The sequence below is a fragment of the Doryrhamphus excisus genome, chromosome 2 (genome assembly GCF_030265055.1).
Source record: "Doryrhamphus excisus isolate RoL2022-K1 chromosome 2, RoL_Dexc_1.0, whole genome shotgun sequence".
NCBI lineage: Eukaryota > Metazoa > Chordata > Actinopteri > Syngnathiformes > Syngnathidae > Doryrhamphus > Doryrhamphus excisus.
The window spans coordinates 9,297,578-9,325,268 of record NC_080467.1 but is presented as its reverse complement, the minus strand read 5'-3'; the positions used below and the strand labels follow the sequence as shown (position 1 = coordinate 9,325,268).

Below are 27,691 nucleotides of genomic sequence, written 5' to 3'. Positions count from 1 at the left end.
GGTTCAGGCGTTTAGCAGAGCGGATGTACTCCAGATTTTTGTGATCGGTCCATACCAGGAACGGGACTGTGGTTCCCTCCAGCCAGTGGCGCCACTCCTCCAAGGCTAGCTTGACCGCTAGCAGCTCACGGTTGCCAATGTCATAATTGCGTTCTGCAGGGGACAGTCGACGGGAAAAGAACGCACAAGGATGTAATTTATTGTCCTCACCTGCCCGTTGAGAGAGGACAGCCCCGACTCCTACATCAGACGCATCCACCTCCACGACGAATTGTCGGTCAGCATCCGGCATCTGGAGGATGGGAGCTGAGGTGAACCGGTCCTTCAGGGTGGCAAAGGCCTTGTCAGCCTCTGGGGTCCAAGCGAAGGGCTGCTTGGTACTGGTCAGCGCAGTCAAAGGAGCAGCGACTGTGCTGTAGTTCCGGATGAATCTCCGATAGAAGTTGGCGAACCCCAGAAACTGCTGCAACTTCTTTCTGTTCTCCGGAACAGGCCAGTCTGTCACCGCCGAGACCTTCGCTGGGTCCATCTGGATACTGCCATCTGCCACGATGAACCCCAGGAAGGTTGCTGACTTGACGTGAAACTCGCATTTCTCCGCCTTGACATAGAGGGAGTTCTCCAGGAGGCGGCGGAGGACCCGCTGGACATGGCAGATGTGTTCGGACATATCCTTGGAAAAAATCAAAATATCATCCAGGTAAACGAAAACAAACTTATTCAGCATGTCTCGCAACACGTCATTCACCAGGGCCTGGAACACAGCTGGAGCGTTGGTGAGGCCAAATGGCATGACCAGGTACTCATAGTGGCCGGATGGGGTGTTGAAGGCCGTCTTCCATTCATCCCCCTCTCGGACGCGGACAAGGTGGTAGGCGTTCCTGAGATCCAATTTTGTGAAGATGGTGGCTCCCTGGAGTAGCTCAAAAGCAGAGGTCAAAAGAGGCAAAGGGTACCGGTTCTTGACTGTGATGTCATTCAGTCCACGGTAATCGATGCAGGGTCGAAGTGAGCCATCTTTCTTCCCCACGAAGAAGAATCCGGCACCGGCTGGAGAGGAAGAAGGGCGAATGATCCCAGCGGACAAGGAGTTACTAATGTAATCATCCATAGCCTTTCGTTCAGGAGCAGACAAAGAATACAGACGGCCCTTGGGTGGAGTGGTACCTGGGAGGAGGTCAATGGAACAGTCATAGGGACGGTGTGGTGGCAGGGACATGGCTTTGGATTTGTTAAAAACCTCGCGTAGATCGTGATAGCACTCAGGAACGTTAGAAACGTCAATAGCGGAAGCAGGTGGGACTGGGCAGCGGTGCAGAGAGGCAGAGTGTAAACAGGTCTGATAGCATCTCTCACCCCATTCCTTGATGGTTCCAGAGACCCAATCAAGGTGTGGATTGTGCAGGCGGAGCCAAGGGGAGCCTAGAATGAGAGGTTGATTAGGTGAGCGAAGTAGGTGGAAGCTGATTGTCTCACGGTGGTTGCCTGAGATCATCATGGAAATGGGTGAGGTGATACTGGTGATGGTGCCCAGGAGATGGCCATCCAGAGCGCGGACGGGAATGGGTTCGGGTAAGGGGCGACTCTCAACTCCCAACTGGCAAGCTAAATCAGTGTCCATCAGGTTAGCTTCAGCACCAGAGTCTATCAGAGCGGACAGGGTGTTGGTTACATTGGGAGAGTGAAGAGAAACTTTGAAAAGAGGTTTACTGAAGTTGGAGGATTGCAGGTTTGTTGGGCTCAGCCGGACCCCTCCTACTTCCGGTGAGCCCCGTCTTTTACTGGACAAGTGGCGACACGATGCCCTTCTCCTCCGCAGTACAGGCACAGGTTGAAGTCGAAGCGATGTTGGCGCTCTTCGGGAGAGAGCGAGGCACGACCGATCTCCATGGGTTCAACGTGATCAGCAGACGCAGAGGTTGAGTGCGTGGTCAGAGATCGGCGATCACGAAGAGTCTGGCGCCCCCTCTCTTGACGGCGGGTCTGGATCCTGCGGTCAATGCGGACAGCTAGGGCGATTGCTTCATCCAGGGTGGAAGGTCGATCATGGGAAACCAGCTCGTCCTTCAAGTAGTCTGCCAGGCTATGGAGGAAGACATCCACCAAGGCCTCCATATTCCAAGAACTGCGTCTCGCCAGGGTTCGGAAGTCGATTGAGTAGTCTGCCACTGACCTTCGACCTTGACGGATCGTCATCAGAGCCTGTGATGCTTCATCTGTAGACGATCCCAAGTCAAAGACCTTCAGCATCTCCTCAGCGAACAGGTTGAAGGAAGAGCACACAGCTGTCTGGCGTTCAAATTCAGCCGTTCCCCAGAGTCGTGCACGGCCAGTCAGATGGGTGATTGCAAAACCCACCCTCGCTCCCTCCGTAGCGAAGGTTCTAGGTTGCAGAGCAAACTGTAGTCGACAGCTGGTAAGGAATGCCCGAACCTGTGCAGGATCACCATCAAAGCGTTCAGGGTTGCCGACCTTGGGTTCTGGAGCAGTGGTGGTGAAGAATGGATCAACAGAATCAGACATGTTCGGATCAGACTGATGTGGGGTAGGTGCAGCGGGCGGTGGCTGGTTGGAGAGCAGATTAGCGATCTCAGCCAATTGCTGTTGTTGTTGCTGAATCTGCTGCTGTTGTTGCTGGCTGAGCTGAAGCAGAGAGGACATGTCAGCAGCCATGCGGCTCACCTTTCCCTCAGTGGATTCCAGGCGTTGCATAGCGGAGGGTGTTTCGGGTCCTCTGCTGGGAGAACTGCGCGCTGGGTCCATGTTGGTCGGATCGTACTGTCAGGGATCAGACAGAACGAGGACCACACGAGCGTCACAGTTCAAGATGTTTATTGAAGCTCCAGCAGAGATCAGGAACAAGTCTTTATTCGGCAGAGGCACAGGCAGGGGTCAGGCGGAGATCGTGGTCAGGGCAGGTCAGGTCGTTGTGGCAGGTGGTCAGGACAAGGCAAAGGTACCGGCAGGGGTCAGGCGGAGATCGTGGTCAGGGCAGGTCAGGTTCTGGTTCTGGTTCTGGAGTCAGAGTCGAGCTGTGGGCTGAAACAGAGAGCAGAGCTTCGTGCAGGCTTGCAGACGATCCGACAAGAGGCACTGAGTGGGGGAGGCTTATGTAGAGCAGGCAGGGCAGGTAATCATTGGCTGCAGGTGTGCAGAGTGTGTGTTGGAGGGAGCTGGGTGTGGGGTTGGCTGGCCAGGCAAAACAGAGGGAGAGACTCACCAGGAGGAAAATAGCATGGGGAGAATGGATCATGACAGTAATATTTAAAAAAATATATTATTATTGTAATAAAAAAAAATATTATTGTATGAGAAGTACAATAATTTAAGAAGGAAGTTGAAAATTATTTGCAAAATAAAAACAATAAAAACCTTTGGACACCCCTGGCTTAAAAATGGGTGTGGGGGAGGGGAGGAAAACGGTACCTAAAGTTGGCATTTCAAATAGTCTGTAAATGTCCCCTAATGATCTCACACATTTTCCTACATTTTGGGGCTGAATTCATTTCCTCTCAAAGCTCAGAAGATTACGTTTTATATTTGTTTTATTGAACCCTCCAAACAACTCTGTGACATGTGTTTTAAATTTAGCGTGAGAGGTGTCTGGGCGGTCCCTGCTAATATTATCGTCTTCCAAATTGTGTGTGAAAGTGTCCGTATTAGAAGCAGTGTGGGGTGTAAAAATATTCCATTCATAAATCCTATTCATGGAATTTCACTGATCAGGGTCAAGTGTGGAAGCAATTGACTGTGATAAATGAATTTAGTAAATAACATGCCCAACACTAATTCCAAGCCAAGGTAATATTAAGTTAATAAACTCCATGATAAAAGGTCAAATTCATGTTCTAATGTTGTAATTGTCAGCATCTTGCCAAAATCTGCAAGGAATAATAAAAGGGGAGTGAATACACAAAGAAGGAAGTGATTTCACACGGGGTCACTCCCTCGTCCGCTGACGAGACCAAAAAAGGTTGAAGCCATTGTGTGGTTACGGTCCTGCAGTACAAGCCTAACAATGGCCGGAACGTGATTTGTGTCAAAGATTGTCCAACAAGCAAAGTCAGGGCTTGACTAACAGGAATCAAATCACAAAAGGGACCTGCAGTGAGTTTTACACAATTTTTGTTCCTTGAAAGCATCACAGATGACTCTTCAGGAAGGAGCTGCTATGATGACCTATCACACACACGCACACACACACACACACACGTTCCCATGTATGGAGAGAAACATGCGGGCGCACAAACACACTTGTCTTCGTCCACGCGTGACGACACATTCTTGGCGTGTCACACCAGCATCAGGACTGGAAGGCATCATATTCCGTAATGTCTCGGCGTGACATCTGGCACGACAACACGGCGGGGGCGGGAATGGGAGCGGCTTACGACGAGAAGCATGCATGCAGTTGTTCGCCTCACAGCTGAACTTTGAACCATCAAAGATCTTTGGAGACGAAGACAGTGGCTTTATTAACGACATGGTGCAGACTTTTAAACAGAGCTTGATTTATTAACTCGGGTCAGAGATCAGTTTCACAAAAGAATAATGGAACATTTTCAAATTCCTGCATGGTACTGACTACACCCTGGACTGGTCGCCAGCCAATCACAGGGCACATAAAGACAAACAACCATTCACACTCACATTCATACCTATGGACAATTTGGAGTGGCCAATTAACCTAGCATGTTTTTGGAATGTGGGAGGAAACCGGAGTACCCGGAGAAAACCCACGCATGCACGGGGAGAACATGCAAACTCCACACAGAGATGGCCGAGGGTGGAATTGAACTCGGGTCTCCTAGCTGTGAGATGTGTGCGCTAACCACACGTCCGCCGTGCAGCCCCTCCTGCCAGTTATTAACTATTATTAATTATTTATTGCTACAGTGTTTTTCAGAAGAGAACCTCTTTAGTACTGGTCATTTTAGACTATTTTGAGGTACACATGAAGATGGAATCTACAAAAAAAAGACTCATCTTTCATCAGAAAAAAAAGTTAGTTTCTACCTTTTTCCGTTCTTTAGTAATCAGCATTAAAACATACGTAGGCACAGCAAGTTTGTGGGCTAGTCCGCTTTCACACTGGCCCATGTCCACAAAACAGTCCAGTGTGAAATGTCATTGACAGATTAAAATGCTTTTATTTTGTTGGTCGGGAAACAGGAACTCTATCCACTTGGTGCCTAATGGTGGCGTCTTCAGGAATTGTAAACAAATGTAGCATTCCCTTACGAGCCATTGCTAGCGATGTAAACACAGAAGCAGAGCTTACAGATCTTACAGCCACAACCATATAAGGAAGTCTGCTCCTCTGTGACATCACAAAGAGACAGTTTTACCACGCCTTCTGAAGCCGAGCTTTTTGAGCCATCCGAAATGTCTTTCAGGGCTCGCTTCTCAATTTGCAAACCTCATTATCTGAAACTTGTGCATGGTTTAACACAAGAATACAACATTCTAACTACATCTATAGGTCAGAAAAGTGGAAAAAGCATAATAGCTCCCCTTTAATACAATGCTGTTGAAGGGGGAAAAGTCCATTATTTTCTATGGGATAGCAATTCAAGAGAACTGGTTCACCTTTACTGCTAATTTTGAACATCTTTAGTTCGGGTCACTTTGCAAAGTTTCAAGTGGTCTATGGTAAATCAAAACGGCACCAGGTTGGAGTTTGGCTGGGGGTCATATGACCTCCAGCTTGGCTGCGTGTGCATCAGCCCCTCAAGTAGGTCCCCCTTGGTAACCAGATGGTGATTCAGATCAAAAGGTCTCCATGGTCCCTCATCATGTTCACCTCCACCCTGGTATTGCATGTTTCGACGAGAAGTCATCTGGTCAGAATTATTCTAGTTCAAGCTCACTCTTGATCCTCTTGAGAGAATAACTTTTAAATCGGCATCAGTTCGTATTGACGTGCTAATAAGCTAACAGGTCCGGCTGTTTTTTTTTCACTCTGGAGTTCATGTCTTCACTTTCCCTGTGCACACCATTATGTGTTTCTATGTATACGTATGTGTTGGTGTGCGTGTGTGTGCACCTGCACACATTAAACACAGCGACACGTGTGTGTGTGTGTGTATGTCGGGTTCCTTACAGCCGCCTTGCAGAACCTCCGGAGGAGTCCCATTGTTCAAGGTTTCCTGCAGGCTCTATGAAGGAGAACAAAGGAAAAGGGAGGATCACACACACAGAAATCATTTAAAAGTCCAGATTAGACACCAAAATGATTTTCTCATACACGGGATAATAAGATTCGCTTCAACGAAAAGACTGATCTGTGACTGTGATAAAAGGTCAACACACATATTGTCTCAGCTGCAAGGCCAAAAAGGGGCTCGTTTCAGTTCTACAATACTATAGACCTCAATGGCTCATTGTTATGTTTATTATTCCTGTCACCTTCAATGAGGCAAAGGCAAAGCACTTCCCTTAATTGTACCGAAACGGAGCAGATGTTGGGTCGGACCATATTTTGTCTGTTATGTCAATGTCCTCAATTTAGTCAGCCTTCCTTATGGTCTTGTCTTTGGCCTACAGTCAAACCTCGGAAGGGGAATCAGCCTAAAATAGCACAAATTGGAGATACACCAATATTTTAAATACACATTTAAAAGTTGAACGAGATGTCAGGGTTCAAATAGACTCTGAAAAAAGTAAGGGATGGCTCTGAACGCTAGGCTTCAGAGAGTTTTTTTATATAACACTGTGTTGTCACAGTGAGCCGGATGTCCTTATAAGGGTGTGCCTGGAGGGGGGCGGTGGGTGGATTGAATTAAAACAGGCCATTTTGAAAAAAACAAGGAAATACAGCTGGAATAGGTGCAGATTCTGGAAGGTCTACAAAGTTTTCTATTGTGTGTAGCTGCTCTACAGGAGTCGACCAATCAACACAAAGGGTCAAATATGATCTTAAATGTTTAGCGTCAATTTGTGGGACAATAAACATTTCAAAACGCAGATGCATTGTATTGGGACAGGTTTAAGGCATATTTTTTCATTGTACTTAATATTCTGCTGGACCCGATCTCGTCTTGTGAGTTGGGTGTCAGATACCACCAAATTGAAGATTACTGTTACTTTACACACAGAGCTTCTGTTTCACCTTCAAGTTCACCCTCAAATCATCCAAGGAGAATTGTGCGATTATCCTTGCGGGTAGAAGATAGGCTTCTTGTCCTATCTCGTTTCTTGGTTATTGAAACAAGCTGTGGGGACAGTATTCAGATACCCCCCCACAGAAGATCCTGACATTGCCACTCTGCTTTATCTCAGACTTTGAAGAATTCCCAGGACTTTCTGAATATCATATGCCATTAAATATAATTCTATCTGGACTCTTGAGTCACACACTGCGTTGGGCTATTTAGAGATTCTCTAATTCACTTACAGCGAGGGAAACTGGAAGTCAAACTTTCTCTCCTTGGGGTGTTGTCTCAAAAAGAGTGTTCACATGTGTGTGTGTTCTTATATAGGAAAGGCCCACAAGGGGTCAACCCTTTGCCCACTCCTGAGACAGGAAATGGCTCCAATATGGGGCCAAGCATGGCCTCCGTGAAAGCTCCGGGGAGTGATTTTAGGCTCCTCGTTCAAACAGATCTCAGCCATCAGTGAGCGCAGATGACCTAAGTGAAAAATACAGATGTTTTACTCGGGCCATTTGAAACCATAGAGGCCCTGGTAGACTTCACGGGGATCTCAACTTTTATTAATACTGTCAGCAAGGATGAGTTAGCGTTAAGGTTGAACGCTTTGCTGGTTGAACAATTCAGAATTTGACAAAAATTTGTCAAACAAAAACGTAATAAAGGTTTTATGCGTGACTTGTGGTTAAGGGAGGCGGGTAATAGTTTAAAAATACAATATTTTATGTATGATTCCAATCTGGACTATTAAGTAAAAATTGCAAAGTGCGACTCATTATTCGTGCTTGTCGCTGCCGTCCTTCCATAGAGAGGAAAAGACAACCTTTTGGGCCTGTTTTAACAGCAGCACCAGCTAGAGCCAAAGGCAAATGCATGGATATCCAAGCTAAAAAAAAAGATGATCAGACTTTCACAATAAAGTATCAGAGCTTTTCCTGGAGAATGATACCATTTTCTATCCTCACTAGGGCCACGGGCATGCTGGAGCCTATCCCAGCTGATTTTGGGCGAGAGGCGGGGTACACTCTGGACTGGAAGCCAGCCAATCACAGCCACATACAAACAATCATTCATACCTATGGACAATTTGGAGTCACCGATTAACCTAATATGCATGTTTTTGGGAATGTGGGAGGAAACCGGAGTACCCGGAGAAAAAACACACACACAAAGAGAACATGCAAACTCCACACAGATGCCCAAGCGGAGAATCAAATCCAGGTCTTCAGGTCTTCCAGGTCTCCTGACTGTGTGGCCAACATGCTAACCATGCAGCCACCGTGTGGCCCTTCTACCACTTATCCTTGTGAGGGTCGCGGGGGTGCCGGAGCCTATCCCAGCTGTCTTCGGGCGAGATGCGGGGTACACCCTGGACTGGTGGCCAGCCAATCACAGGGCACATATAGACAAACAACCATTCACACTCACATTTATACCTATGGACAATTTGGAGTGGCTAATTAACCTAGCATGTTTTTGGAATGTGGGAGGAAACCGGAGAAAACCGCAAACTCCACACAGAGATGGCCGAGGGTGGGATTGAACTCGGGTCTCCTAGCTGTGAGGTCTGCACGCTAACCACTCGACCACCGTGCAGCCGCTCGTAAAGCAACACTACTATAATACTAAACATTGCTATAAAACATTATCATCTGTTTACATCAGTGCAGACTTCAGAGGGGTTTTTTTTGGTCCTGTTTTTTCAGGTCGTAGTCATCTTGGCTTGTTTGCAAATATTCGACCTAAATGGTCATAAGCGTCAGACCCCCGCCTTTGGCTGTGATGGTTGTTTAGACATTTTTCCAACCGTCGGGGCCAATTGTGTCTTAGAATCACACTTTTACATCACAATCTACACCAGATCTCATTCCAAATGGGTGTTTATGTCACATGTTAACAAATATTCACTCAAATATTGTCTGCTACAGCCATGACACAGTGTTCCAGTGAATAATTGACTGTTACTTAGAGTATAGTTTAAACATATGCATACGCTGGTCTAAAGATGCAATGCACTCTTTTAATTAAACTAGAAGCATCTCCGCTTTGACCAACAATAAAATGCCGAACATCAGCTGGAGGACATTCAGGGGAGGATATCTGCTGCGTCATCCATAGTGGTGGAGCCATGCCAATGAGGAATTGGTTTAGTGAATTAGCCTGACATTCAGCAGGTAAATGTGCTCGGGAAGCTGACTAACAGATCAGAAGACAGATGTCACACTTGCGTCACGAAATGATACAATTATGAAATATGTAGAGACACAAAAAAAATCCCAAAAGACAAGATGTATCTTGAAAAGAAAGCATGATGGGCCCTATTAACAGTAGAAGCTGACTGCCATCTGGTGTTAAGAATTGTTATTACATGGATATCCAAGTTCAATTGGTATGTTGCTCCAGGTGGTGAAGATGGTTTCATGGAGGACATCCCATGTCACACAAACGAGGGCCTTCAGTCCTGAGGGATGCCCTCTGCAACATCCACACATAGCCAGCTGCCGTTTGACGCTCCTGTACAACCTGATTGTTCTACAGAAGGAAAAAGGCACCCCAGATCATGAGGATTTTCAAAGAAAATCCCCAATACATGTTTGACGTTGTTCTGTTTGGTAGTCAGTCCCAAACCGTGTCAGCAGAGGGTTATTTCATAGGTGCTGACCTGGCGGCCGACCTTGGAGTACCACTCAGCCTACAAACCCTAAACCTCAACGTTGACACTAGTGAGCTCCGGTATATAATTATCCTCCATCTTGGCAGTCTAATTCATTGATTGAGTCAGCAAAGCATATTTAAACATATTTTGAATGCATTTGACTAGCTAGTGTAATTGTTAACAAAAAAAACTTGACTTTTTCCTCTTTAGAAGAAAGGCAAGGACCAGCACCTTCCACCTCATGCACGCCTGACCTCTTCAGGAAGCAGCGGTACTGCAAGTATCCCCCCTGACATTTCTATGTTTTATTGATCGATTAGCATAAATAATTTACGTTGACACATACATTTAGGACATTACACGGGCTATGGAAAGCCATCTTAAAAAAATATTAAATATTTCTCATGCTGACAATTTGTGTTTAAACACAAACTGGCAACCCTTTGAGGCGCTTTTGTGATTAAGGGCTGTATAAATAAAGTTGACATGACCATGCTCCAAAGTTGACATGCTGGCGGCACCCTCACTTGAATCAAAAGACGACTGGACTCATACAGCTAAACGTAATATTAATTTGCTTTGTTGCAACGTCGTAAAAGAAAAAAATAGGAAATAACTAAGTAGATATTATATGTAGTATTAGTATTAAGTATGTTTTTGGACGAAAGTGTGTCGACAGTTTTATTGTTATGGTTATAGTTATGGTTTATGTGGTTAGTCTATTGCGGTTGTTCAAATTCCGATAACTTTGAATGTAACAAAGATGCGTTCAGGTGACTTTGACGCCAGCGTTCAACAATGTCACTCCCCCTTTCCACCATGTTGGTTCAGGAAGTGGGCTGAGTCGAAGAAGGTTTCGAGTCCGACGGCTTAAACGCTTAAACGACAGCCTTCTATTCCTTGCCAGCCGTTCCCCCCAAACAAATTCAACATCTTTAACATTTAGCTTACATGCTGGGCGGCTTTCTGCTCACTCGAGGAAGCCACTTTTCTTCGGATTGTACCGTATCACAGCGCCAGATATGGCTTCTCTGACGCAGAGAACCTCGGGCCTCGTCCAGCGGAGGACCGAGGCCACCCGTAGCGCCGCCGCCGATAAGGAGAGGGAGCCCGACGGGGAGGAAGAGGACGCACGTCGCGGCGACGAGGAAGAGGACGACAAGGGGGACTCGAAGGAGACTAGATTGACACTAATGGAGGAGGTGTTGCTCTTGGGCCTCAAGGACCGAGAGGTGATCTTATTGCTTTTTTTAAAATGGGGTTAGCTTCTCCCTTTTGCTAGCTGGCTAAAGCTAATGTTAGCATAATCTCAACCGCAGTTAGTTGTCAACAAACGTATGAAAAAACAAAGATGGCAATAAATCTTTACATTCTTTGATTGTTTGTGACACTTATGTTTACTGTTTAACTCAATCTGCTAACTAGGTTACTTGACACTTTTCTTGTCGACTTGCCACTAGTGACGTGACTCTTTATGTCCACTAGAGTTGGCTAACTCAGTGGGCCGATCTGCCAACACGTCACATAGCGAACAAGCGCACCTTTTCAGTGGATGTCTCTCTCCTCCTCCTTTTCCCCTTCTTCCCCTTAGGGCTACACATCTTTCTGGAACGACTGTATTTCCTCTGGCCTCCGAGGGTGCATGTTGATCGAGTTGGCTCTCAGGGGGAGGCTCCAGCTGGAGGCCTGCGGCATGAGGAGAAAAAGTCTGCTCTCTCGGAAGGTGAGGAGAAGAGAAAAAAACAAAGGCCGGAGTGAAATTGTCACATCTGCATTAAAATGCATCTGTTCTTGGCTATCTTGTTGGGAAAAGCCCACACATGATAAGCTTGCAGGCTGTCATGTGCATGCCACAGCAGCAGGTGGTGCTATAACCTCCAAACAATAAGGTGTCTTAGCCAATCAGAAGCCAGAAGAAAGTAACTTATGGAAAATACATGTGGACACATGGAGAAATGTATCTATGGCCTTAATAAAGTGAAGTTTATCCTTAACAAGAAAAGCACTAGAGAGCGGATATTAAATGAGCATCTTTACTTGCTGTCCACATACTTGGTTGGGGAGTCACTGGAGTACATAAAATTTATTTTGGACTGTTCTGCAAACACTCCACAAGAATTACACCTTACAAATACTCCCCTAATATAGTGTCAGAGGGAGCGCTACTATTTATACACTACCAGTTCATAGTTTTCATATATGTTCCGCTCATGCTAAACATTAGTTTGGTATTACCCATATTGCTATTACGATATTAGAAGAAGATATTGTATCTTTTACTGCATCTTCTTAAGTGTTTATTTCAAGGCGGACCAATACAAAGCATGTGATGGTTTATCTATGATCAGTATTTCTGCTGGAACGAATTCACAGGCGTTTTTGTTTTTTTTTGCTTGCTCTGAAGCACGTAGCACACATAGTGGTGCTTGTTCCTTCTCACTCAGGATGTGAACACAGCCATGACAAATCGACCATGTTTGCTTTTGTTGCCAAAGGTGATCTGCAAGTCTGACGCGCCTACAGGAGACGTGCTGCTGGATGAGGCCTTGAAGCACATTAAGGACACTCAGCCTCCAGAGACTGTCCAGAGCTGGGTAGAGCTGCTGAGCGGTGAGTTAGTCCGATGGCTTTATCTGCGTCTCGCAAGCATGTTATTTGGTTCAATTATTCTTTCAATGGTTAAAAATGGTAAACTTGTTCTTCAGGAGAGACCTGGAATCCCTTGAAGCTGCACTACCAGCTGAGGAACGTCAGGGAACGTCTGGCCAAAAACCTGGTAGAGAAAGGTGTCCTCACTACAGAGAAACAGAACTTCCTGCTTTTTGACATGACCACGCATCCTCTCACCAACAGCACCATCAAACAGGTCAGCACACAGCTGCCCGTTCTCTTTTTAATGTGTTCCATAAAGCTTCCAGTGTATGTATCATATTGATCTAAATGGAGAACACTCTCCCCTTCTATATTCATATCATATTCTTTATAACAGTGACAGCTTGTAGATAGATTTTATTAGCAAAGAGTTGTTTGGTGACTCTGCTTTGTTGAGGGCAATTACTTTAAAGTATTACTCATGCTTTGTTTGCTAACTTGCCCAACCTTGCAACACTTTTTATTTTTTTCAATGGGCCTCTGTGATGCAGCAGTGTCTTATGGGGATTTAGTTTTGTTGTTGTGGAGGAAAGTAGTTCCGGCTAGTTGCTGCGGTCTGTTAAAACAAAACAATATGCGTTCAAAAGAGTAATACATTTGCATCACAAAACCGTTGCATACAAAAAAGTTAGACCTCTCAATCGCTCCGATTAATTTTTTTTCTCCGTTCGTATCACTCGCCGCTGCGTCTTTCCCATTGTTGTGTATGTCTTCCAGCTTGTATGAAGACCACTGCGGTATGAGCGAGTTACCATCGCAGCGGTCTTCTACCAGCATCGTAGTGTATTCCGACAACTGTGTACTTTTCTGATGGTCAGAGACAGATTAATGTATGTATGCTTACTTATGGGCGTTTGCTATGCTTACTTAGTGGGAGTTTCCCGTGTGATGCCGCTTCATATTGGCGGCAATGTCTTTTTACTGCTACGCAGCTGACATCCTTCCTGCATGTTGATACTTTGCACACTAGCACAACACTGTTGTTGTGATCGCATGGGCTCCATGCGGTTGCCGCTGGATAGATGTGGTGGGACGCTCGGATTCAGAAGACAGGGTTGGATGGAAGCCATTGATTTGCTGTGGCAACCCCTGAAGGGAAAAGCCGAAAGAGAAAGAAGACAAGTGGGTTCACAAGCTGTCATAGGATCTTGCGAGATGAAAACGTAATGAGATGGCTCGTTCAGAAACGTGGGCACACAACAAATTAATATTAATCTCATCATTTTGCCGGCCTCAATATATTGCCATGTGGATCCATGTATGCCTCTAAACAGGCAGGTCGAGGATTGACTCTGCATTGCTATCAGCACCTTAGCACGAAGTGTACAGCACAGAAAAGTGTAGCCCCTTGAAGAGCAATGCAAGAGGCTGAATCTATTGTCATATTTTTTCATTGTACCTTTTTAAAAAAAAAAGTAATATTAAAGTCTCATTCTCATGAACCAAATCTCATGTGACACCCCTAAAAATGACTGCTCATTTTTGCGGTTTCTTTAATAGTATTTTTCGAGGCCACATACCATAAATGGCCCTCAGGCCGGACTTTACACACCCCTGATTTAGCTCAAGCATGAATGGGCCGTTTCATATTCATCACACACCAAAAAGCCTTTCAGGGTCATGTGACAGAGGCCAACAACAGCAGAAAAGTGAAGATCCAGCTGGTTCCGAATTAACAGGATTTCTCAACTGTTATGTTTGTTTTGTTTCAGTTTTATCCATCATGTGATGCATAAAAATATTTTTTGTGTTTTTTTGTTTTTTTTTGCCTGCAGCGTCTCGTCAAGAAAGTCCAGGACTCTGTTCTGGAGAAGTGGGTCAACGATCCCCACCGCATGGACAAGCGAGTGTTGTCACTGATCTTCCTGGCCCACTCTTCAGACGTCCTGGAGAACGCTTTCGCTCCGCTGCAGGATGAAGAGTACGACCTTGGCATGAAGCGGTTGCACACCCTGCTGGATCTGGAGCCGGAGAAGGAGAGCGCCAAGCCCAACACCAATGAACTCATGTGGGCCGTGGTGGCCGCCTTCACTAAATGAGATGGAAGAACCTTCTTTTTTCCCCCTCTTCTTCTTCTGTTTATTTTTGTTTTCTTTTTTTAAAGCGAGCAGTCGGAACCTGAAGGACGTGTGTATTATTTAATCGGCTTGAAGGACTTGACTTAAAATAAGACAATCTAGTTGGGTCAGGGGGTCCCCATTCTTATCCCAGTGCAATCCCAATTGGTGGTGGGCTTCACCCGGGTTAAGGTGGTGGTTGGGAACCTTCTCTACATGATCATGGACACGACTCACCGAAGACGCGGAGGGAGAAAGCGGCGTCGGCGGTTGCCATGGTGACTATATATGAAGACTTCACAAGGAGGAAGTGTCATCTCCTGTCACGTGCAAAACTTAAAAGACAGCCAATCACGAGGCTGAAGACCATGACGCCGTTGATGTTTTTCATGTCCCTGTCCACTTTGGATTCTCCTTTCTCCCTCACGGCACTGAGGAGGAAAGAGAGGACCACTTGGTGCGTCTTTTAAGCGAGCGAGTCAGGCTCGATTGGCCCTAATTGGCCCCTGTGTAGGATGTTATTCCACGCTAGTTGTCATTTGTTTCCTGCTTGTGCGAGCAGGGCTGCTTTACGCTTTCAGAACTGGACTTCCAATTCTCTGTAAGATAACAAGTAGTTTTGCCATTTATCATCTATTTTGCACAGTCGATAGCTCTGTAGGTAGTCGAGTGCGATGAGGACGATTGGAAACAAAACACATTTTATCTCTAGCTATCGATCTTTACATCATTCCTCTTAACATTCTGCACAAAGCGAGGGTCTGTGCATCGAAAAGACGCACACACCACACGCTCTCTGAGTTTGTAAACCGATCCTGCAGATGTTTTTTGTTGGTTATTTCTTTTCTGACTCCTTGGTGCGAGGCTGCAGGAGAAGCGGCAGAGGCCACGTTGTGCTGCGATTAACAACGCAGTCCCCACTTGTGACATTTTAGTCGTTCAGCCGCTCTGCTGAAATGTCTTTAGCTCCGCGAGTATTTTGTTTTTATTCATGTGGACTGTTTTTTTTTTTCTCTGTATGTCGTAACATAATCAATCGTCGTCATTAATAATTGGCCCAGGTTGGGGCCAGGTGGCTCCGCCCTTATCAACAAAAGGGACCTCATTTTTTTTTCCCCACTGTAGGTATGAAAATTTTTTCGAGGTGTGGATAATGGAAGTCCGATCGTCTGCACATGACTGAACATCTGTTTCATGGCATTAATACGCCCTTCCTTTCCTGCAGAGCCACACCCAAAGGTGAAAGAAGGGCTGTTTGCATGCAGTGAGTGGATTTAGCTCCAGATGAGGCGGTGTCTGATGTAATTATTAACTCGTTTTACGTGTACGATCTAATGGAATTCTACAAAAGGGATCTTCTCTCCTGTCCTCTATCTGTATGCTTTTGTATTACCACACGAAAATAAAGTAAGGATCCTTTAAGTGCCTGAATTTAGCTCATGTTGCTGTGCTGTTTTTTAACCCAAAGTGCATGGTTGTAGTGCAGGTGACCGCAGCGTGCCCCACTGGACTGCTTCTGGATTTTCTCCAGTAATAGAAGAAAGCACAGTCAAGTCAGGTGGAACAAGACAAGCTACTTTAAAAGGGGAATTGATGGTTGCCTGTGTTTACTTCTCAGCAACAGTCGCTTTTTTTCCAAGAGGACAGTGGGGGCAGCAAGAAAATGGAACACTGCAGCAAAGTGGAGACTGTGGAGTATTCCACTACACAATCCAGAGCTCAGGGTAAGCTAATGTAAACATACAGTATGTTTGCTATCATTTGCAGCTCTGTTACAATGACGTATTGTTTGTGGTACATTGTTTCCTTGTTTATCTTAGGGTATGGGTTCCCAAAATAGCCAAATTATAATTTTATTAAAAAAAAGTTTTTACAATTGTTATAGCATTAGTTTTAAGGCTGTAAAAGCCCTCACCATTGGATGATTTGGATGACATTTTCAGGAGTTGTTGGAAAAGGGATAAACTAAGGCATGCCAATATTTGCATGTTAGCATTCAAACCATTCCATGGTGCGTTTTCATGGTCAATGAATCTAAATATGTAGATAAAATAAATGTAGAATTAATGTCTTTGATGTAAATCCCAATATTTAGGGAAGTATAGGGCTTGGCGGTGTTATGAGTGCTTTTCTAGTTCAGTATGTGGTCCTTAATGGCAGTCACAATAATCAATCACAACAATAAGAAACTGTAAGTGTTGTCTTTATTATAATGTGCAAATGCACCTCCCATTAATAAAAATTCACAGGACCATATGCGTTGAAAAGCGACACATGATACGCTCAGAAAAGAAATGTCTTCACAGCAATCCACTCGCTAAGACAGTCACCATCTTTGACATGAAGCCTCCAATCCGGTGTCTCTTTTTGGCTCGACCAGCACACGTCCTGCCTGGTGACCGCATCCCGTTTCTCCATCAGGGTGTTCAATCATATTCACATCCCTTATCAAATTCCGCCTCTTCCAGGTGGCTTTCCTCTATGTACAGCCTGTGAAGGCACCACGCCGTCAGGTGCCGTCGGACTTGACGAGTCTCTTGTCATCCCTCATCAGTACCCTCAGCAGGCAGTATGTCCAGTAGAGCTGGTCTCCTAGGTGACGCAGCTGCAGACCCACCATGTCAGTGGGGTCAGAGGTCGGGAGAGGGGGAGCAGGAGGATTGGATGTCAAAGCTGGAGGACATTACCAAGTTTCATATATTAGTACATTGAAGTCAATTCAACAATTATCAATATTGTATTTCATTATAAAAAATATAAATTAATGTAAAAAAAGATGAAAAGTTAAGTATAGATAAATGTATACTACATTATATCTGATATATAGTAATACACATTCAATATTCTGTATGAGGTACTATGTGATAAATGTAAAGTAAAGATTGTTAAAAAGATGGCATATTAATGGAATATATTCTTTCAATATATCAAGTCAGCATGTAATAATTATACGCCTACTTGTTTTTTTTTTATATCCATACCGACGACACACTTAACTGACCGACACTTAACTAGTCTTTATTTTTAAGGTAACAGCGAGCACTCACCTTGTTTTGTCATATTTTCACCGTGTCTCAAAAAAGCGTCCACAAAAGACAACAAATTGTCTCTTAAATCTCCCTTGTATGCTTCTAGCGAAGAAACAGCAGCCAGCGATCAGGTGTCACGAGTGTAAAGGTCTATTCCTAGCCCGCCATCTTTAATAGTCACGATGACGCGTATGTGGAAACTCCGCCCGCCCTGTGCCAAGCCCCTCCCATCTTCCACGCAGGAGAGTTGTTTGTTTACTCTTGGCGCGTTAGTTTGACGTCACAGGCTTCATTTTACGACCGAGGTGGTTTGTTTTCCGAAAGTCACATGGTATCATTGAATGCATAATTTTTGTAATCAGATGAGGAAACATTTTCCAAATATTTAATATTGAAACAAAATATAATAAAATTACTGCCAATACAAATAATGCTAACATTCAGGTTATTGTTTAATGTAAAAGGCATTAAATATGTTTGTATGTATAAAAGTATAAACATTATATTTTTTATGTACTGTATATTATTTTTAATGCTTATTTTCGTACACAACAAATACAAATATTAACATATAGCAACTGAATGTTGCCCTGTTTTGTTGCTAAACAAGCAAAACAAAATATGTGTACAGATATTGTATATTGCTCGTACTATGATGGTCAATAAACATAATTCTATAACTATACAACTACTACTAACGCCCCCAGTAAATGTTCAGTGGACAGTTGACGTTTGACTTCTGTTGCTAGTGATAAGATGTAAGAACACCTTGCTTGTTTACACACTGTCTATCGGGCTCACAGGTTGGTTTGACCTTTGACCTTGGCTAATTGGACCATCCTGTATCAGTCAAAATCAGTTGTTGTCTTGCTTTGACGCAAGAAGGTTGAAGAGAGTCCATTAAACAGAGAGAGAGTGATGCTTGCCGCAAAATACGTCAGCCTGTTGAGTCTGAAGGCAAGTTGAGGCTTGTACATGTTTTAGAGGAAACAAGGAAGTGTGAAGGGAATTACAGTGTATGCAGCCAAGTGCTTTACAGTGAGCAATCTGAAAGTGAAACCGATCTGAAAATGGTGACTCTGTGTCATATAAATTGCGCATCGTGTTTTGCAACCAAGTCAGTCATTTATGGTGACCTCACTGGAATCGGAATCGAAAAATTATGGAATGTGAGGGAAAGGCCCCTTTAAAAAAAAAAAAAGCATGTGACATGTTATTCAACCTCAACATAACAGGAAGTACGATTGTTAATGTTTGCAATGCTGTCCTTTCTCCAGTTTCTTGATCATTATAAACATTTCAGGGGATGTTATGTATCTAAACTAATGCATTTTAAAAAAAAAAATCAGAACTTAAAACTCAAACTCAAAAAATAATGAAGGAAATGAAGATAATCCTAATTTAATGTAAATGTGAAAAGTAAAAAAATCTATTTTATTATAATGTGAAAATGCAACATACATTTTATTGTAACACAAAAAATGTACATTAATTTAAATGTGGAAATGTCACTGTGTGAATACAAAAGTCATCCTTCTTTTCTTTCATTCCACCACATTTTTCAGTGTTTTTCTTCATTTGCCTTCTCCGGTTGTATTTTTTATTCTCTTATTTTAATGTGGAAATGTAATTAAAATGTATAATTGAAACGTATACATTTAATATTAATTTTAAATTGACTGTATACGTAGTTTTTATAACATTTGCATTTTTTATCATGAAAAATTTAAGTAAAAAATGAAAAAAATATATAGACGGTTCAGAACAATATGACCCTAAGCTGTTTTACCACTTCTAGGGCCTGCACTTACCTACCTTGACCACTACGTGGCAGCCCAACCATTATCTGTCTATATCCCTTGGTGCAAGTACATAGTTACACTCCTACATGTTATGGAGACATTATACATGTCATTCAATGTCACAGTGGTAACAATGCAAAAAATAAAACCACCAAAAACAAACCGTAACGAACACACGAACCTCAGATATCTAGAAATGTGGCGGTTGGGATAGAAGCACCTTATACACTTTATCCTCTTAAACACTTCCTGTCAGTCTGATTACGTCACGTGGGGCGTCCATGGCAAAGTGCGAACAGACACACATAACATTTTTCTGTCAGTTGTTGTCTTTTCAGAATGAAAATGCTTCACTTTAAGGACTTCTTCTGGGTGAGTGTGTCCAAACTACCCGACAAACCCCAACTCTTAACATTTATTTACCTTTAAAGGCACTTTATCAGTGCTAAGCAGTGAAAAATAGCTAAAATGGATGCCATAGGAATGGAAAGTACGTCAAGTACACACAGAACAGGATGCTAAATTCGTTTAAAATGACTTTGCTTTGCAATTTAGGGATGCTGGGATTGCATGATATAACTTTCATTTAATATCTTGGATGGGGCTGTGTAAAAATACTATATATATATATATATATTTTCAATTATGCTATTATGCTAATTTTCTATTTCAATATATTGCATGTGATGGTGTAAACCAACTGAGTGTGATAAGCACTTTGTTTGGTTGATTACAACCCTCCTCTATGCCTAAATTAAGGCGTTGAAGGTCCAATTTCGTTGTACATCTTGTATAATGACAATAAAGGCCATTCCTTCCTTCCTTCCAAACCTCCATTCAGTGTTTTACGTTTGTTTGCCTAGATGGACGCCTTTGCGTAATTGCACAATAAACCATCTCATCAACTGCATTTACCAACTCTTGACGCCTTGATTGACAGAGCTCTGACTTGACGTGCACGGGTGGTTATGACATCATCATCCAGTACCTGAATGACGGCAGGCGAACATGCAAAGAGGTGGTGGAGTTCATCAGGGCCAGGTAACAAGCTCTCTACCCAAGGTCTAGACGGGGCACCATTATTCAAACAATGTACTGTCGATGAGTCATATAATTACTGCAATGACACCTCCTGACAGTTATTCATGATAACCACAGCCTTGCATAACAGACATAACGTGACAGAGTATAAATAACCCACAAAAACAAAGCTATGCTGACTTAGACCTAATTAATTGTCCCGTCAGTTATGAAAGATAACTGCCAACTTGCATAACAGAAAGACGACAAAACAAAACTGCAGGAAGTAACTATGACGGAGTTGCAATCAGGAATTCATATTTGTTGTTTGTCGCCTTTGTCCTTCTGGCTGTGTGTTACTATCAGGGCGTCCATTGAGGAGAAATATGCCAAAGAACTGCTGGGTTTATCTAAGAAGGTTTGTGGACACAACGAGATGAAGTAAGCACTTTTATGCTTTTGTTTGTGCTTGAACGACTAGTTTGTTTCTTATTCCCTCATGCTGCAGAATCATATGATCAAGTTACTGTATGTCTGCTAGCTGCTGGATTAAAGAAACACCTCCATCTGAAGTGACACTGGGCCTGCACTTGTAATTCTGAAGGTCCTGGATAGGTTACACTGACATGGCAACACATAGAAGCTGAAATCTGATTGGACAAAATAATATGAACGTACACTTATATGTACTGGAAGCATTCCATGGAACAAATACTGAGATTTAAGTTGGAAATGCACGGCTGCACAGCGGTCGAGTGGTTAGCTTGCAGGCCTCACAGCTAGGAGACTCAATACCACCCTCGGCCATCTCTGTGTGGAGTTTGCATGTTCTTCCCTGTGCATGCGTGAGTTTTCACTGGTTTCCCCCCACATTCCAAAAACATGCTAGGTTAATTGGCGACTCCAAATTGTCCACAGGTATGAATGTGAGTGTGAATGGTTGTTTGTCTATATGTGCCCTGTGATTGGCTGGCAATCCAGGGTGTACTGTACCCTGCCTCTTGCCCGAAAACAACTGGGATAGGCTCCAGCACCCCCGCAACCCAAAATGAATTAATGAATGAAATTTGGAAATGTAGGTCAGCGTTTCTCATAGTGTTTAGGCCAGCAGAGAAGGCTTTACTGGCCCAGAGTGTGCTAAAAGCATGAAAACTCAGTGTAATATCATCTCTTTATTTTCCAGCACATTAAAACGATCTCTGGACATATTCAAATTACGTAAGTACCCCCTCCCCCCACACACACACAAATATCTGAATGTCATCAATGTGTGAGCGACTGTGTTACTGTCCCCCCCCCCAGAGACCGAACATGTGAGTCTGTCACACTTACAGCTGGCACACAGCATGAGGGAGGAGGCCAAGAAACTGGAGATCTTCCGAGAGAAGCAAAAAGAGGCGAAGAAGAAGGTTGGCGTTCTGTGTGACGATGATGATGATGATGATGCCATCAGGTCATCCAACTTCTTTCAGGTGGAACAACACATGGAGGTTCTCCACAAGCACAAGTGCTCCCAGCTGAAGAGAACAATGGAGGTGAGCCTGACCACGCAGGAAAGTTTTCAGCTGGAAAATATTTAATCTTTCTGGTATTATAATGACTTTATTCTCGTGAAATTATGACTTTTTTTTATGAGATTACACCTTTTTTTCTCTCAATATTTTGACTTTATTCTTGTTAAATATCTGCTTTTCCCCCCTCTATTTCTGCTATTGCTTAAAAAAAACAAATATATATATATATATATATAGTATATAACATATCACGAGAAGATAGTTGACATATTAAAAAAAGAGGTTCAGGGACAAAAATAGCTATATATTTTAAGGATATATATATATTCCTGTAGAATTAATGCATTTTTTTTGTTTTCTTGTGAAAAACATTTTCCATAACGTGCCATGGGCCAATCAAAAACATTGACATTCTCCTGATATTTTTGTCCTAAGTGACTTGCAGAAGTAAATTGCACTTCTTCGCAAGTCGCGTTGACGAACCTTGTGACTGGCGTTGACACCTCTGCTATTTACTCATCTGACACTGTGTAGACGCGATAAAACAATAACACAGGAGTCTAATCCGCTAAAAACAATCTCATTACCAGGGGCGTCACTAGGTTCTGAGGACAGAGTGGGCTTCGCTGGAGATGCACAGGATATGAATGAATGTAGTAGACATTCAAAAAAATCCCCAAAACAAATAAGGAACAAGAACCGGGATATAACTTTCCCACTTTTGTACAGATTTAGTAGAGATACTCAATTGTTTTAGGCCACCATTAAATGTACACAAGTACACACAATCTACACTGCAAAACCGTTGCTCAAGCTCTGCAACCATTCTGTCCAGTGGACAGTGATCAATGATATAATAATCATTAATATATTATTAATTAGCCTATTATTATTGCTATCATCATTATTCTTTTTCTGATTACTACTAGGCTAGTATTAGCCTGCTTTTGCGCTATTATAAAAAATTTATCAGAGATTTTTTTTTATTGTAAAAATATCATTTAGCCCCCCTAAAATAATCCCAATGCTACTGCTCACCAACTTATCTCATTTTGATGAAAACCGCTTCACAGAAAATGGTTGGACAGTTGTTTATTTTCACCCAAAAGTCAGCCGGTGTTGGCTCCAGCTCACCTGCAAAAGCAGTGAAACTATACACGTGTCGTGGCATTTGTAGGGGAAGTCATGGAGGGAAGCTGACTTGTCCACATGGTCAGATCATCTCACACTGAAAGAGGAACATCATGTTGTGTTCACATGAAAATGTCTAGTGCTAGTCTTTTTTTTTGTACGTGACGTCTCCTGTTGGTCTGTAGTACAGCTGCGTGTCCGTGTGTCCTGCAGTCAAAGCGGACGTACGAGCAGAAGTGCAAAGATAAAGAAGAAGCGGAACAGAATGTGAACAGATGCGGCAGCAGCAGCATCAAGCACATGGACAAGGTAACGCTGACGTCACCGCTTGTAATGACGTGACAACCGTGAACCGATATTGTACTCACGTGTTCCTCTTGCAGCTCTGCGCTAAAGCACAGCAGGCCAAAGTGAATGCAGAGGAAGCAGGTACATGTTAACGCCAATGACATGTTCACTGGACACTTCATCAGCCGCATTATAGATTATAGGATCATATTCATCAGACAGGCTTTACCGTCAGAGTGTGATCTCGCTGGCCAAGATCAGAGAAGATTGGCTGAAGGAGCACATCCAGGCCTGCGAGGTGAGGCGTCGGTGGCGGTGTGGCATCTGCGCCTCAACCAAACATGTACATTTCAAAGCAGTTGTGTTTCCTCGACAGGTGTTTGAGCAGCAGGCCGCCGACCGCATCAGTTTCGTAAGAAACACAATATGGACTCACCTGAACTTACTGTCGCAGCGATGCGTGAGCCAAGACGAGGTGAGCGGCGTTAAAAAAACGTTGCGCCGTCAAAGTAGATTTTGTTGCTCATGTGCGCTTTTGTGGGCTGCAGCTGAACGAGGACGTCAGGAAGTCTTTGGAAAAGTGTGACATCCAAGAAGATATCGAACACTTTGTTAAGCTGCGGCGCACTGGGGAGAAACCGCCAGGTAAGATCACATATCTCATCCGGATAGGACATGCGCCTAATGTTATGGCCATTAAGTTTTGTATTTTTATATGTAATATTACATTGGAATACAACAATAACAGATTACTATTCATAATAAAAATGACGCATGTTCTCCCCGTGCATGCGTGGGTTTACTCCGGTTTCCTCCCACATTCCAAAAACATGCTAGGTTAATTGGCGACTCCAAATTGTCCATAGGTATGAATGTGAGTGTGAAAGGTTGTTTGTCTATATGTGCCCTGTGATTGGCTGGCGACCAGTCCAGGGTGTACCCCGCCTCTCGCCCGAAGACAGCTGGGATAGGCTCCAGCACCTCCGCGACCCTCATGAGGAAAAAGCGGTAGAAAATGAATGAATGAATAAAAATGACATTTTCTTCCTGTATGACAGCTCCAGTCCTGTATGAGAACTTCTACAGTGGTCAAAGGGTTCCTCCACTTCTCATCGGGTAAGTCCACCAGTCCACCTCCCCCAGCGATAATAAGCAGGATATAGCTAAATAACGCATGAATGTTTGCAGGGCATGCCCATCACCCCGAACCGACAATAGAAGTGGTATGTTTTGTGTGTGTATGTTAGCTTTACTTACACTACTATTCGATAAATGGATGCCTTGTTGCAGCAGATGCAGTCAACTCACACATGCAAGATGCGGGCTACAGTGTTGTCCGCTATTGAGGGGAAATACTGGTGCTCTATAATGGCGTGCTTGGATGAGTTTGGTGTGGAAGAAGACTGCCTTTGGGGTGAAGTAGGGCGGTGGAGGTGATCCTTAGGGGTAACATCAGTGACATTTGGAAAATGGAATCCCACACCCACTCCATAAATCTGACCATTTTAATTTAAATTCTGTACATATAGTAAATTTGAATTAATATTTCCCCTTTAAATAAAAATGCTTTATTCCAACCATGTTTGGCAGTTGACAATTTGACATTTCTTCTCTTCTCATGATGCAGGGTGTAGATTCTGTATGCCAATCAAAGGAGTGCCCCAAAGTGTATTGAGATCCTCCATCTCCGGATGAGTTTTAAACTTTTGAGTTTCCAAGCGACAGCCTCAAAACCCTCAGAATTTGGAGAGTATCTGTCAAGAGGAGCGGACCAAAATACCCTCTCATATGCTCCACAAGTCCACATATTTTGTCTGGTGATGTTACGAAGAATGCTCTGATCGGATCAAATCCAGAATCAGTTGGATGGTCCTCTCGCCTTGATGGGGCAAAGAAAAAGTGGGTTCAGTCATGCGTGGGAGCGAGAAGAGAGGCACGTTTTGTCCTGATTGGGTGTACCTTCTAAACTCATGCGAGGGTTTTCAAGTTTCTTCTCCAGCAAGGAGTCCAGCAGCTTCCTGAGGTGTTTGAAGATCACGCCGATCCGCACAGGAGCCTTGAAACCAAATGGATTTGGCAGTTGCTTATGAATCACATCGAAATTGCCTGTCAAAAAAATTGGCACAGCACCGTCAGGTGGCTGTTACCTGGAAGTGCATCCATCCGTCCAGCGTAATGAGGCGTTCTCTGTGCTGGATGTCGATGTCTCCTCCAAACAGCAGCATTGGGAAGGGAGATATCAGAGTGGTGTCTCGTAGGTAGATCTTTGTGTACTTCACCTGAGGATGAATATGATTGACATCTGGTTATTCACCAGAGAAGGAGAATGAAGGAGGTTGAGGAGGTGGTCCAACCTTCTCCTGGTAGAGCAGCCATCCATGTGTCTGCAGGTTGCGGTTCACCGACGAAGGATGCACCTGGGCCTTGCCTTGCGGTGTCTCCGCCGAGCACGCCACCCGCTCCAGAACGTCCACGGAGGTGGTGCAGAGGATCCGTGCCACGCTGTCATACAGGCCGGCTGTCAGAACCGACCCCAGCACGGACACCATCTGCTTGGACGCGGCCGGGGGCGGCGTGCGCGGAGAGGCGGGACCGCGAGACGAGCAGAAGCCCGCCTGCTCCATCATCTTCATCAGGTCGTGCTTCACATCCTAATGAAAAGAAGCTTTTTAATGTATTTTGTAGCATTTTATGGCAGAATAGGCAGTAAATGTCTGTCTTGCCTCTATAGTCGCAAGAGCGGCGCGATTGAGGAAGTGTTTTCGGCAGAAGGACATTTCCGCTTTAAGTCCTTCCTTCTGGGAGTTCTTCCATCTAAAAAGAATGAAGTCGTGTTCATCATGATAAAAATCAAAGGTTCTTTAGGAACTGAGGTCCTTACCCTAGATATGCATTGTATATGGTCATGTGATCAGAGTTGGCCAACGCCAGTGCCGCTTTGGCCAGGTTGGCTTCCTCCTTCCTGTTCATGGGTGTGGAGAAGGGAGACTTCTCTGTAATGGCTGCTGCGATGGTCGCCTGGAACACATCGGTGGGGAACGTCACACATCGCCAGCCAGATACAACGTTTCATAAAAGACAACGTACAATCGGCTCCAGGCAGCCAAAGATGGCGCCGTAGATGAGCATCTTGCCGATCTTGACGTTGACGGGCAGGTTGGCCAGATGTTGTCCCAGAGGGGTGAGGAGGTGACTGCTGGGCTGACAGGCGCCGATCTTCCTCAGCAGGTTGACGGCGTTGCTGACCGACTGAGGCTGAGGAGGATCCAGGGCGCGACTCAGGAAGTCCTCCGGGGAGCCGTACTCGCATTTCTAAGCAGCGGCGAGACAGGGAGGTCCTGATTACGCACATTTGACAGACTTTTGGTCGGAATGTTACGTCCAAGCGCGTGAAAGGTTGAAGAATTTAGAGAAAAACGCGGGGTCAAACCACCATCATGTTTAGTGAGCATCTAAAGCAGTGTGATGATAACCATAGAACTTACTCCAACACAGCAATTAATTAACATGTGGCTTGTGAAGTCTAATAATATCTATAAAAGTAGTTTTGAAATTAGAACAACTAGATTTTGTTCGTTTTTGGAGGCTCTACTTTTTCAAGATTACTTTTTTTCATTGCTAATCTGCATTTTTCTACAAGTTAATAGAAATATAAAGTGTGCAAATGTCACTATTTTTTTTTGGTTGTGACTGGTTAGTGGACTGCTGCTAAGAAAAGGGAAGTACTGTCCACTTGTCTTATCAGTAGCAGACAAACGTTCCGAGATGGTCACTTCCTCTCTCTTCTTAATAGCATGTGAACTTTGTTTTCATTTGAGGTAATCCTTTCTGTAATATTACCATGATATGAAGGCAAAGCTCCTCCAGGGGGACCCGAAGTATCTCTGGAACAGAGTATTCCATGAAAGCATCAAACCTGAGGCAAAAAATCACAATGTTTCATTTTAATGCAACCCGTTGGTTCCAGTGTGGTCTTGTGGTACTTGTTCACCTGTATTTTGGATAGAGTCTGAAGCAGAAGCCGTTGCGGACCCGTCCTGCTCTTCCCTGCCTCTGGAGGGCGCTGGCTTTGGACACAAAGGTTTCCACCAGGGAGCTCATCTGGCTGCTTTCATGGTACCTGAAAAATCACCAATGTATCATAATAAATCTTATTATTGTAATTAGTTTTATCATTTTTTAAATAATTGTATTATTAATAGTAGTAGTAGCTGTTGTAGTACTAGCAGTCAGTAGAGCACAATAGAGAAGTGAAAAAAACTGTCTTGTGAAAGCATCTTCCTGCTGTAAAATGTTGACTATATTGACTTGTGTGAAAGCTCCCTGTGCTACGTTCCATCAAACTACTATTTATTTACGTTAACATTAAAAATGTAATTGTTTACAATTTT

General features: G+C 43.9%; 3 protein-coding genes and 1 long non-coding RNA gene across 6 annotated transcripts in view; 2 read left to right on the top strand and 2 right to left on the bottom strand.

Moving 5' to 3' along the window:
* Positions 1-10,596: 10,596 nt before the first annotated feature.
* LOC131119946 (Golgi phosphoprotein 3-like) lies at positions 10,597-15,951 on the top strand. Its single transcript, XM_058064841.1, has 5 exons — positions 10,597-11,039; positions 11,399-11,530; positions 12,303-12,417; positions 12,513-12,673; positions 14,235-15,951. Exons 1-5 carry the CDS (start codon positions 10,830-10,832, stop codon positions 14,496-14,498), a joined length of 882 nt encoding a protein of 293 aa, XP_057920824.1. The 5' UTR covers positions 10,597-10,829; the 3' UTR covers positions 14,499-15,951.
* A 751-nt stretch (positions 15,952-16,702) lies between these two features.
* LOC131112668 (uncharacterized) lies at positions 16,703-17,753 on the bottom strand. Its single transcript, XR_009121414.1, has 2 exons — positions 17,564-17,753; positions 16,703-17,189 (listed from the first exon to the last, which is right to left on the bottom strand). It is a non-coding gene; the product is annotated as an uncharacterized LOC131112668 (long non-coding RNA).
* A 1,849-nt stretch (positions 17,754-19,602) lies between these two features.
* Positions 19,603-27,621, top strand: pstpip2 (proline-serine-threonine phosphatase interacting protein 2). Of its 2 annotated transcripts, none has more exons than XM_058064994.1 (14): positions 19,603-19,719; positions 20,288-20,388; positions 20,734-20,808; positions 21,551-21,585; positions 21,670-21,776; positions 21,840-21,902; positions 23,226-23,321; positions 23,396-23,441; positions 23,519-23,598; positions 23,677-23,775; positions 23,849-23,945; positions 24,359-24,416; positions 24,489-24,523; positions 24,594-27,621. In XM_058064994.1, exons 1-14 carry the CDS (start codon positions 19,687-19,689, stop codon positions 24,644-24,646), a joined length of 978 nt encoding a protein of 325 aa, XP_057920977.1. In that variant the 5' UTR covers positions 19,603-19,686; the 3' UTR covers positions 24,647-27,621. The 2 variants fall into 2 exon arrangements, with proteins under 2 accessions (XP_057920977.1, XP_057920976.1); XM_058064993.1 differs by having other exon boundaries at positions 24,591-27,618.
* dhx29 (DEAH (Asp-Glu-Ala-His) box polypeptide 29) overlaps positions 24,677-27,691 on the bottom strand; it is a 9,470-nt gene continuing 6,455 nt past the window's right edge. The window contains exons 20-28 of one of the 2 annotated variants that reach the window (XM_058064983.1): positions 27,292-27,420; positions 27,141-27,216; positions 26,388-26,612; positions 26,182-26,318; positions 26,024-26,114; positions 25,655-25,951; positions 25,448-25,579; positions 25,260-25,356; positions 24,677-25,179 (exon numbers count right to left, since the gene is read on the bottom strand). In XM_058064983.1, the coding sequence (XP_057920966.1) occupies positions 25,124-25,179; positions 25,260-25,356; positions 25,448-25,579; positions 25,655-25,951; positions 26,024-26,114; positions 26,182-26,318; positions 26,388-26,612; positions 27,141-27,216; positions 27,292-27,420 (1,240 nt within the window). In that variant the 3' untranslated portion in view covers positions 24,677-25,123. Of the gene's footprint in view, positions 25,180-25,259; positions 25,357-25,447; positions 25,580-25,654; positions 25,952-26,023; positions 26,115-26,181; positions 26,319-26,387; positions 26,613-27,140; positions 27,217-27,291; positions 27,421-27,691 lie in introns of those variants that run through there. The other variant, XR_009126630.1, reaches the window with a different exon arrangement.

Bases quoted from the DNA above. Each gene is read 5' to 3' on its own strand.
- LOC131119946 (XM_058064841.1), top strand. From the start codon at position 10,830: ATGGCTTCTCTGACGCAGAGAACCTCGGGCCTCGTCCAGCGGAGGACC. The intron at 11,040-11,398 runs GTGATCTTATTG...TCTTCCCCTTAG, and splicing joins TGGGCCTCAAGGACCGAGAG to GGCTACACATCTTTCTGGAA. The intron at 12,418-12,512 runs GTGAGTTAGTCC...CTTGTTCTTCAG, and splicing joins CTGGGTAGAGCTGCTGAGCG to GAGAGACCTGGAATCCCTTG.
- pstpip2 (XM_058064993.1), top strand. From the start codon at position 19,687: ATGAAAATGCTTCACTTTAAGGACTTCTTCTGG. The intron at 19,720-20,287 runs GTGAGTGTGTCC...CTTGATTGACAG, and splicing joins ACTTTAAGGACTTCTTCTGG to AGCTCTGACTTGACGTGCAC. The intron at 21,903-23,225 runs GTGAGCCTGACC...TGTGTCCTGCAG, and splicing joins AGCTGAAGAGAACAATGGAG to TCAAAGCGGACGTACGAGCA.